The 12,286-nt window shown below is 38.6% G+C and overlaps 2 protein-coding genes across 2 annotated transcripts; one reads left to right on the forward strand and one right to left on the reverse strand.

The window, feature by feature from the left end:
* Positions 1–4,791: 4,791 nt before the first annotated feature.
* cmpy (crimpy) lies at positions 4,792–11,208 on the reverse strand. The gene is made up of 6 exons (XM_017242651.3): positions 11,040–11,208; positions 9,214–9,721; positions 8,044–8,174; positions 6,221–6,417; positions 6,023–6,150; positions 4,792–5,268 (listed from the first exon to the last, which is right to left on the reverse strand). Exons 2-6 carry the CDS (start codon positions 9,531–9,533, stop codon positions 5,259–5,261), a joined length of 786 nt encoding a protein of 261 aa, XP_017098140.2. The 5' UTR covers positions 9,534–9,721; positions 11,040–11,208; the 3' UTR covers positions 4,792–5,258.
* LOC108126189 (uncharacterized) lies at positions 6,612–7,853 on the forward strand. The gene is made up of 3 exons (XM_017242652.3): positions 6,612–6,674; positions 6,727–7,044; positions 7,571–7,853. The coding sequence occupies exons 1-3, from the start codon at positions 6,612–6,614 to the stop codon at positions 7,724–7,726; spliced, it is 537 nt and encodes a 178-aa protein (XP_017098141.2). The 3' UTR covers positions 7,727–7,853.
* Positions 11,209–12,286: the final 1,078 nt, after the last annotated feature.

The following is a 12,286-nucleotide window of genomic DNA, read 5'->3' on the forward strand; positions in this document are numbered from 1 at the left end:
TTCCAATGTCCCAGGGATCGGAAGGCGAATGCGATTGCGAATGCTGACTGTAATTATTATATAGCACCCAAGCAGATCCCGATCCATTCAACAGACTGAGGACTGACGACTGCCAATGCGTCTGGGGGCTTGCATTTATGATTTTGTTTTATTTATAAAATGCCCAGCGATCACTGGCCGCGTCCAATGATGATATTTACAATTTTCCCTGCCTCTTTATATCATTTTTTCATCGCCATGATTATTTTTTGCCCGCTTACATTTGTCGCATAGTTCGGATCTTGGCCAAAACCCAAGCGTCTGCTTTTGTCTGCCTTCGGCACTGGCTGGCTGGAAGGTTTCGCGCCCTGGGCAACAGCATCGAATGTCCATATCTGGTGTTATGACAAATGCTGTATGTAATTATGGTGCCTGCATGGCACTGATCTGCCCTCCTCTTTTCGGAGACTTTGGCTGCAAAAAGATATCAAAAATGTCGCATATTAATAATGCTCTCCATGGCGGAACACAGGACGCGAAATACGTTTTGTGCCTTAATTAACCCTTTTTAAATTGGGCATAATTAGGGTGATGTATGAAGCACTGAAAGAAATGATTGACTAATTTTATAGAGAATTTATTAAGGGCTAAATAAATTGAAGAAATAAATAGGAAAATCGAGTATCAGATAACTTCTGTCATCTTTATACTTCTATAATCTTTTTAGATTTTTTTCCAAGTGCAGATTCAGATCCATCATCTCATCATTATATCATTCACATTCGTTAATATTTTTGAAATATTTTCGCGTAATTTGTTGATATCAATTTACACAGAGCTGCCCTTTAGGTCCTGGTCCTGGCCATAATTATATCATTTCGATTGATCAATGCGCCTCGCTCCTCCGGCAACCCGATATAGGTACAGATATGTAGGGATACAATGGGATGCCACAGATACCAGATACCAGACAGAGATCCCATTGCCCTCGTTAAATTTGCAGTGTAAGATCGCTTAGCTCATTAGCTCTGGGCTCCAGTTAGAAGACTTTGGCCACTGATGGCACCCCGTACGGCCCAGCGGGTGTGCCTCTTGTATAATGTATAATTAAAGATCGGTTGGCCCCCTTTCCCACCTTTCTGAGCCACCAGCAGACAGGTGCAGGCGCGTTTTGTTACTCGGCCATTGTCCGTCACTTGACGATGATAAATGTGTCGCATGAGCCAGACATAAATGGTTTGATTTGGTGGCAGCCTCCTCCCGGGACAGCACTCCCCTCCCCATCGGAAGTGGTCAGCGTCATCGCCTTCGGAGCCCGGGATACCGATACCGAGAGTATTTAAAGCAACTTTCACACTACACTCAATTGTCTGTTTTAGGGCCAAGGCGCCCTAAAAGGCCAAAACACGCGCAGACTCAGCGGCCAGCTAAAAAAATGAGGAAAAATTATAAAATCAAGTAGTCTTTTCAGGGTATCTAAAAATATAGTGATGGAATAGAATAATACCCAGTGAGGTATTTTAAAATTATGATTAAGACGGCACTACAAGTTTATAAAAGAAGATTCTCTGAACTACTTCTTCTAACATTTCTTAAATAAAATTAATATTAAAAGTCTATTCCCAAAATGTATAAAAAACGTACCCCTTACAGGGTATTATTAGTAATTTTTCCTTATACCATAGTATTTATTTGTCCGCTGCACAAATTTGGACACATGTTGCATACCAAAAACTGTTGAACGTAAAAGGATACTTTTTGCCCCGATTCTGCGATCCCGATGACGCTCCCAGCCCAGGCCAGCAAACGCCAATAATTTATAAAGCGGACAATAAAATGTTATCAAACAAAAAAAAACATATATATATATATTTATACAAACAAGCTGAAGGAGAACAGGACCAAGAATCTGAATCTGAAGGGTCTGAAGAGGAAAGGAAAAGGACAGAGTCGACAGGCTGAACTAAATGCCGCACGCCTGCGCATGTTGAACAAACCAAGTTCAGAAAAATATAAAAAAAAGACTTAAATAAACTTGAAGAAGAGGGGATTGGGAAGGTGGTGGGATCCTCCATGGATCTGATGATATATGAAATCATATAACAGCAATCGGCAGGCCCAACAACAGCCACCACGGCAAGGAGCTTCGCATAAAGTGTGTGTAGTTTATTAAGCGCGCCAAGAAAATGACACAACAACCACAGTGGCCTCTCCAGTTGGTGCTTTTCGCCACATAATTTATGGGGGCTTCAGTCCAGTTGGCTTAGAGCATTTGCCACAGTTTATTTATGAGGCAAACAAACCGACCAGAGATCAACGCCTCAATAGAAATGGAAATGAAGCCAACTCTATCAGCTTTGATGGGGAAACAATCGGCAATCGAATAATAGAGCCAAACGAGCCGACGAAGATTTATTTTTATTGGAGTTGTAGATGAACTAAATTACTACTAAATGGAAAAAATAGAGCGAAATAATAGGATCTAGTATTTGTTAATATTGTTCTACGATAATACAAAGCAATTCTTCCAATTCAAAAAACCTATAAGAACATGGTTTATAGTTCTCCAAAAAAAAGTCTTTTGCAAATTTGGAATTCCAAGCCATAACCATTTTGTTTTACCCTCAATAAATCACTTATCTATTAAAATATCGTAAATCAAAACCATAAAACTTCTAAAATTCAAAATCCCATTGCCAATCATCGAAAAGCTTCTACCCCTTCCCTGAAGCATTCCAAAAATAAAAAATAAAAATCCACCTTCGTCACATGATATCCGAAGCAAGTTAAAAAAAAATACAAAAAAACAAAAGAACCAATAAAAAATAAAATAAGGCAGAGACACATTTAAATAATTCACCAAAGGCATTCAATCTATATTTAAAGTGAAAATTGATCATAAAATTTGCAAGGCACGTTTCGGAATTAAATCATTTTAGTTGAGCATGAGCGCGAGGAGTTCGTGCACTAAAAACAAAAACCGAAAAAACACAAACAAATAAATAAATACGAACAAAAAAAACAATCAAATCTACGGCAATCTCGGACTTTTAAATGATTTTTATAACACTTCTATGGCGGTTTTTCAATAAAACAACAAAAAACTCGATGAATTTTATGGCGTGGCAAAAATTTAATGACATCAATCGAACTCCCTCCCCATTGTTTCGCTTTTCTAATATACAAAAAGGCTTTAATGGATTTTTTGTTTGCCTCGGATCGGCTCAGATCGGTTTGTGTTGTTCGGTTTTATTTAAACATATAAACGGGACCATAAAAAAATACTACAGGCCTAAGAGACTCCCTGAAAGCGTGTTAAAAGTAGACTAATGGGTTTTAATTTAAGCCAACGAACCTTGGTGGCTGGTTAGCAAAGCTTTTCTTTCAAAAGAGGGGCCAATACCTAAAAATATATTATATTAAAGGGGAAAAAGTCAAGCAAATAATTGAATAATTGTATTGGAGTGAGTGTGTTTGATAAACTTTCTCCGACGTCCATTCAAAATTAAATCACTTTACGCACTTTAGGCTCCGCCTTGCCAGAGCTCCTCAACAAAAAAATTCAAGATATTTATCTCGATTCATAGCGGCGCCTTAAACAAACAACAATTTGCCCGTTTTTTGTATTTCTTCTATTTTATTTTGTCCACACACTAACGCATGTATCTTGAAGATACATTTGCGTGCCAATGGCGTAATTTACCACTTAACATATCAATTGTGCGGCTATTAATCAAACAACAGACGACTCGGAGAGCTCCGGGGCCCAACTCTGGATTCCTGCTTTGATTTGTACGCATCGCTTGTCAAACAAGTGAGACAAAAGATATACCCGAATGGCCCGGCCGGCCCCATAGACCCACTCGGACTCTGACTCTGACTCTGAAATTTTTCATATCGTATATGTCCATCAAGCGAACCAAATCATAATAAGAGCATAAAGAGTAGAATTTTTAACACCTCACTCCTCCGCACTTGAACCCTATTGTTCTGCCCCTGGACACAGTGGCCCCCTCTCGAGACCCACTCCCCCCTCATTGACAGTTGGACATCGGATCAGATCCGATCCCATCAGAGGCATTCCAACGTAGAGGCATTCGGCTCGAAAACTATTCCATTGAGGCTGTCAGATGACGCCGTCTAATTGCTTTTGTTTGCTCCACTAAGGTGCACACCACACCACATCAAATAAAATATAACAACTCAATTGAAAAAGCGAAACATAACTCGAGCTCGAACTCAAAACTGAAACTCCTTGAAGTGATAGGTGCCGATGGTGCTGGAGAGCGGCGGGAAAACACTTAACCGCCAAAGTGTATCTTTGATCTTTTGAAGAACTGACCCCACTCGACTGCCGTTGATGGTCGTTTTTTTTGGGGCAGAAAGGTTTATTTTTTTTTGTTGAGCCCTCACTATTGTTACGGCGTCTTGTTCAGTTCGAATAGTAGTTCTGAAGACAAAAAATGACAGACAAGAGGGCATTTATATAACAACGAATTTAATAAATGAAACCCTACCCAAAAATTTTTAACAAAAATCCTTTTAACGTTGCTAAAATATGTAGCATACATTTAGGGGCCTCTTAACCAAAGGACTCTGTAATCTAACTGTTTAAAGTATGCTATAGTAAATAGAAATGTTATGGCTTAACAGAGGCCTGTGCTGTTAGACGCAATACGACAAACACTGTTAACGCCATTATGAGCAACTGTTACCTCGGCCATATTTAAAACATTTTCAAATATTTTCATTAAAACCCCCCTAAAATATCATTAAAAAACAAACACTGAAATTTCTGGCCATTTATATATTTCAGATGCTTTTTCATTACAGCAAAAATTTGTCATTCGGCATTATTGTTTATTGTTTATTGAATGGCTTGGCTTAACATTTTGCACATTTTAAATATTTTCGTTTTCAAAGCATCAACATTTTTTAAATGCTTTTATTTTATTGTTTGTATATTTGGGCTTGACTCTTATGTTTTGGCGTTAGGAATAGAAATTGCAAATTTATACATACGTATGCGCACTCTAAAAACAATAAAGTAACAAATGTCTTAGGATACATACAATATTTCATTTATTTATCATATGTTCTTTTCCTCTTGTATATGTATTTGTATTTCTCATATTTTATATTAGCCATATTATTATTTAGAAGTAAGCATACTATCTGTACAAGATTTTCCATATGTTTTTGTTATTTTTTTTTCTTTTTTCAATAAGTAAGAGATGAGAAAGAGGCTGCGACTTCAATGGCAGGTTGATGCCTCAAACCTAGATGATTCTGAAAGAAAAGATGAATACATTTTTAATTATAATTAAATTATATAGTTCCTTGAAGCTTCCCATAAAAAAAAAGCTACAAAAATGCATAGATTCACTATATGACCAATATGGCCCCCAGCAATATCAATATCTTGTCCAATTTTGATCAGATTCTCTAGCGGAATATCTTAAACGATTTCTGGATCGATTCTCCATCAAACTGCATCAAAATCTGGAAACAAAATATTTTTTAGATTTTTTGTCAAATTTTCTGGGGAGTCCCATCCGGAAATGGGGAAATTGCTTGGAAGCCCTATATGGCCCACAGCGATAACTATATCTTGGCCATTTTTGATCAGATTCTCAAGCGGAATAGCTTAAATGATTTCTGGATCGATTCTCCATCGAACTGCATCAAAATCTGGAAACAAAATATTTTTTAGATTTTTTGTCAAATTTTCTGGGGGGTCCCATCCGGAAATGGGGAAATTGCTTGGAAGCCCTATATGGCCCTCAGCGAAGGCTATATCTTGGGGAGTAATAATCATATTCTTAAGCGGAATACCTTAAATGAATTGTGGAGATAATTTTTATAATTATTAATTAATACTAATATTTATTAAATTTTTTTTTAATTTTGTGAATGGTTTCCTTTTCATTTATTATTCTTTTGAGGAGCTTATCCCTTATCCCTTATCGTTTTTATTAAAAATCTTTTTAAAAATACATATCTTAAATATCAACCCTAAAACATTAGAATATAACATACTCACATGCGTTTTCTTAGAGATTTCCGCTTTCTGCGCAACTTTTTGTATGAAAATTTGCTCGGTGAGATTTTGTAGTCTTCATCGAATTCCAGTTCGAGCTTAATAAGGTTTTGCAAATTCAACTGGCACTCCTGCAGGCCAAACGAAAATCCAATTATTAACACACACGTACACGGGAGGACGCTATATTGCAGCAGTTACCTGTAGGTTTTTGAAATGCCAACGGGATTCGCTGGGGGAGCCGCCGTCGCCGGTGAAGTCGCTGCGACAGGTGCGCATGGTGGGCCAGCACTGGCAGCGTTTGTTTGTGATCTCGCATCCTGGCTGCAGGACAATCGATTCGCTGTCAGTGCAATTATTGCGTTGGCTGTAGGTCAGGGCGGTCAAGTGCTGCAAGTCTGCACCACAAAACAGAGTTATTAACACCACATAGATTACGTTTTAATCTGCATATTTAATGGTCATTAAGGCCGAAAATGAACTTTGATTCTTGGCGCATTAGCAGCGATTATTATGACGTTTAATTTAAATTAGTATCAGCCTATATAAAGCGCGACCATTTCCATTTTTCCGCTTAGTTTGGTCAACTATAATGTACACCCGGTTTTGGATTATTTCCCTACTATTTTTGCCCATTCAACTGGGACTGGCGAAGGTTTGTTGGTTGGACTTTAGCCTAAATTTTTCAACCGATTCCCATTCAATAGAGAAACTATGACATCAATATAAGCAAACTGGACTGCCGGATAATGCAACCTCAGTATGTCAGTCTGTTGGAGTGCGAAATTGTTCGCAAACGCATACCCGTGGTATCATCTCGTTTTATATTAAAGGAGGACATTGATAAGTTTAATATAAATGCCACATTCGATTTGATAAAAAAGGACAATAGCCGCATGAGTGTGGCAGAGTTCAAAATGGATGGTTGCAAGTATCTCAGCTCGATGTACAATAATATTCTGGGCCGACTTTTTGCTCGATTCAAGGCAGTCAGCAATCTTCCTACTTCATGTCCGGTGGTTAAGGTGAGTCTAAAATAATATTATAGTTATAAAGTCTTAAATCAACTACAAAGCTAATCCCAAAGCTTTGCTCTGGTTTTTTGAAAAAAGTTATCAAAATTGAAAGAGAATCAATAAGCTTGCGATGACAACAAGCGGGGAGAAACCAATTTAATGAAATAGAACTTCCGTTTGCTTTGTACCTTCTACCTATCTAGATAGATACTCTTGATAGCAAAACTTTATCCTCCCACCTCCACTCTAGTAGTTGGGGGAGTGGAGACAAATTTTTCCCTTCTGGGAAACAACTTTCAATAAATAAAAGCAAATATTTGTCAACATTTCGTGTTGTGGCACTCGTCGAGCCAAACTAGTTAAATTTGGACAACGTTTTGCAGTTATTTCATTTAGTATTTTCCATTTTCCATTTCCCATTTGGCCGTGTTCAATTTTGTGAAACAAAATACATAAAGTCCCAGTCTATTTCGGCCGCATTAATTCCCCAAACATTTACATACAAAAACCAAACTGATGCCATCAAATTATGCAGGGAAAACTGTTCGAGATCCGAAACTACACATTCCTGGCCGACGAATTCCCGCCAGGAGTGCCCCAGGCCAAATGGCAAGTGCGAACTAAATTGCTGACGAGCACCGGACCGGTTGTGGAACTATTAATCGACGGCAGTGTGGTCTATAATACGTGATGTTAATGCATAATGGATGCGACTAAATACGAATTCTGCCTATCCATAACACGCCCAATGTGTCCTCTATCTCTATATGCCCTTGTATAAAAATGCACAGGAAATAAAATCAATATTGTTCGTTAAACAATTCCCAAGCAAAAGCCAAGCCTTTGTGTTTTTATTCAGCAGACCAAAAATAAAAACATAAACATAAACTGAATTTGAAAATGTGTATTTTTGTTTTCAATTGAATTGCAAATAGAGTTTTATTTTCATTTGGAGAATATATTTTCTCTGAGTGTATTATAGTTTCATGTGTATCTGTAACAACTTACCCATACATACGCCCAGTCCGCTGCTAATGGGCAGTTTGGTCACACACTGCAGGGGCGGCTCACATTGACCGGAAAATCCGCCCGGACCGCCGCAGGACTCGCCCAGCGTTTTGGCGCATATGCGGCAACATCTGCGAATAGTTGGACAAAACGACCGGATATGTATATGAGTATAATCCACGAATCCACCAAATGGAGGCCAAATGAATCCCAGTAGTAATTGATTCGATTCCGTCTTGGATTCGATAAGCGTTAACAATTAGTTAACACTCTCTAGTCTGGCTTAGGTGTAGGTGGCTGTGTCTTGGCCTGATCTGAATTCTTAAGCAGTACGTGACTCACGATTTGAATTAGATTGGAATATAGAAGAGAGACAGTTTGACGTCTGACTCGCTTAATTATATCATTGCCAATTAGTTGGATAATAGAGTTGAAAAAGTGTGATTTTTTTTCTTTTATTCCAGCCCTCATATACTGAGAATTTTTATTAGCATTTTAATTTGTAAAAATAGAAGTGTTTTTTCACTGAATAATTATGAAAATGTAGACTATCTAATTATGTTCTTTCACATGTTGAAAAAAAATCTCTTTTTATTGCTATAATTATTATTAATATCTAACATAGACAAATGAACTCGACAAAGGAATTTATGATTTTAATTAGTTAGTCTACAACGAATGTCAGGTAGCTTTGTCTAAATAATTATTGTATAATATTTCATCAAGCCACAAATAATTAAAAATGTAAAAATGATATTCAATTTTGCCAAATTGGAAATAAAATAAAATATGTCCCCTTTGGCAGCTAAAAACCGCCACAAACAGACAATTTATTTTAATTGATTTCTTGAGTTTATAATTTAATCCAGAGAGTTCAATTACGATGTGGAGCTTTTGTTGTTAAATTAATTATTATTAAATAAGTACATTTTTCCAGGCGAAATTAAGTAGTGGAAAAATCCTCGGGCTTTAGAACTATTAAGAATATATGTATTTCTGAAAGCCACCAGCAAGGTTCGCCCTTAATAAAATAAAATCCAATATAAATTTAACCAACATGCGGGATAATGATATATTCATGTGGCAGACCCCAGTGGTTTCCATAAAACCAGAAAATATCATTTTAATTGGCGTAGAGCTTCCGTGCTTGCCAGCAGCCGTACTACTTACTTGCAGGGATCCCAGAGCATAAGTCCTTTGCCTGGGCAGTCCGGTGAATGTATTACGTCGCACTCCTTCGGATTGCAGTAGCATTTGAGGCCATTTACCACATTGTTGCTGCCGCCAGATGCTGCCATTATCAGGAGCAGATAGCAGCCCAAGTAGATGAGCAGCGCGCTCACGTTCAGGCGGCCAAAATAACTTCCGTTCTGGCGCATCCTATGCGGAAGTTTGGCTTTGTTGTGCTGTTTGCCTGCCACCGTTGTTGTCCTTGTGCGTATATCCTCCACCATCACCGACTGCTCCCAGCCTTTGGCTCTTCCGCCCATTTATAGGCAATTTTTATTGTGCCCCTGTTGGTTCTTCTACACCCGATGATGATGACGATGTTCGTACTGGTGCTGGTGCTGGTATTGGGCCTCGTCCTGGTACTCGTACTGTTTCTGGTTCTGGTACGGATACGGATTCTGATCCTGGGGTCCGGGCGTGGGTCCAGCGCAGGCAATTTGCATGTTGGCTGCAAAAAGCAAGGGCGTTGTTAAATGATTAAAAAGCCATAAACTAGAGGCCCCATTCCCCCACACCCTTAGACCTATTTGCGAGCCCCAGCGAGGGGGCTCTGAATTGGCGTTTTACAATTGAAAAGTTGTTTCGGAAATCGGTATCCCGGCCAGTCTAATTTCATTAAAATTTCATTTGCATTGCCTACTTTTCAGTGCCCCAAGAAATCGTTAAATGAATTTGGCCATAAATTAATAAAATGGCAGAATAAGGTAGCGATGAACAGTTTAAATCTAAATCAAGACGAAAATTGATTAATAAAGTGCTCTCCTCCATAAGCTGCGAGTTCATAATTAAACCTTCAAAGTAGCAGTCCTTTAATTAAAATCTAATTTTTGAAAATAAGGTAAACTTAAGTTGTTTTCAGGTTCTAAGGAAAGTTTTCATTCCAATTAAAGTTTTCTCATTTAACTTGGCCCTGCCCCTGCTCTCGCTCCGTCTTGATTGTGTCATATATATTTGATTTTAATCATCAGCAACTTGATCAGCTTCAGATCCGGCTCTCAGCCAAATGACTTCAGCGGCTTAATTAACCAAACGTGTGGTCATGGCCAAAATCAGAGACTGGAAAATGAACTCGCGACCAGAACCACAAAACAGAGCAGAACAGAACAGAGCCGAGCAGAGTGAAGCAAAGCTAAAATTTTCGTAACAAAAAAAAGGAAAAACTTCCGAAATTAATTTCAACGAATCCCCAAAAGAATGCCATGTGGCAAAAAGTTGTTGAAATTTCCGCTCAAAGGACATCATCGGGGATGAGGAGTGAAATCAAATTTGTTGTAGAACACATGCCCAACTAATTTGTATTTAAACGTTTAATGTACAAGGAGCCCCTCCACAAAAACTACTCCATCATGTCAATTGTCGGGACCCTAACCTACTCCACTACTCCTGCTCCTGCTCCTGCCCCTACTCTTGTACTTTCATCTAAAAATTCCGAAATTGTTGCGCAGTTGATTTGCCTTGAAATCAATGGAATAATAATAAACTTTTGCCTATTTGCCGCAGTTGAGTGTTGCTGTATTGTTTTTGTGTTGTTTTGTGCCACAACATATATTTTCTCTACTTTTTCGGGTGAGTATTGCTTTCACTTTGCCTTGGCCAAAAGGACACTTGACGTTATTGCTCTTGTCGTTGTTGTTTTTTCAGTTGCCTGTCAACCACTTTCAATTTGGCATTCAATTTTTTGTTGTTTTTATAACAACGGCACTAACACAGCACAACAGAGGACATCAAGGCACACGGCTAACACACACACACACACTGGAACACACCTCGTTACACCTAACGATAGACGTTTAAGGCTAGCCTATATGCTATATGATGTTATTGCTGTTGTCGCTGCCTGACGTTGACGAACGTTGGTCGAGAATGCCTTCTTACGGACCGACAAATTCTTATGAATTTTTCATGCGCTTTTGTCTGCCGCACGCGGCCATTTAAGCCAAGAGACTGAACTAGCTTGCCGCTGCATAGACCTTTTGCCAGTTAGAAGGATACGTCGGGCTCCCTACCAAACAATTTCCCCCTATATCCTCTCATAGAGCATGCGCTGTGGGAATATAGAGCCTGGAAGGCAAAGTTATCGGCGAACACAGCCAAAGGACACGAAATAAATTCGCCAAATTCGGGTTTATGCGAGGGAATATTTTGTGGGTTCTTACACCGCGTTTTGGTGGGAGAATTTCCCATTATTATTTCGGCTAAGGAAATCCAAGGCTCAAATTATAAATATTACAAGGCCCGCTAAAGGAGGTTCTAGGGGGTCTACTTTTAGATTTAGATTTTTAAGAAAACTGTTATTATTTTATTATTCTAAGTATGGTTGTGTTTTTGGATTGTTTATTCAGTTTGAGGCAAACATTTATTTTCTTTATGCTTCTTCTTATGCTTTAATATTTTATAAGTTAATTTTCACTAATAATAATTTTATTTTTAAGTTTTTACTTATTAATTTAGTTACCCAATTTTCGTCACTTATCTCTCTAGCATATTCACAATCACCCATTTTCACAATCTAGTCCTACCGCATAAACGCCAACGAAACAAAGCACTCTTGATGATGATGGCGCGCGATGAGAGCAAACAGCGGATGCAAAAACATCCTTCAAAATATAAAGTCATTTTAGTTTATTATAATTACAAATAAAGAGCAGGATGCAGGGGCTTATGTTGATCCTAGAGGGGCTGGCTTTGCCGAGATTTCCTTCTGACAGCCTCCTGCCCGCCTCACATCCCAGCCAGGCTAATGGCCAATTTAAAAGTATGAAATTCCCGCCGCTTGACTTGCGCTTATTTTAAGCTCGTATTTTTATTTGAGCTTCTTGAGCAGTTTAGGCCACAACTTTGATGATGAGGCGACCGTGTCAGCTGCTAATAAGCATCGCTCTAAGCAATTTGCCTCCAATAAAAGCCACACACCGCACCAGGCCTACTCTCGTACTCGTACATATAACGTCCCTACCACCCAGCCGCCTTGCGATGCTCTTCGCTCTAAAAAACAGGCCAAAAAACTTGCAAC

Source organism: Drosophila bipectinata, chromosome 3L, assembly GCF_030179905.1.
Source record: "Drosophila bipectinata strain 14024-0381.07 chromosome 3L, DbipHiC1v2, whole genome shotgun sequence".
NCBI classification, from domain to species: domain Eukaryota; kingdom Metazoa; phylum Arthropoda; class Insecta; order Diptera; family Drosophilidae; genus Drosophila; species Drosophila bipectinata.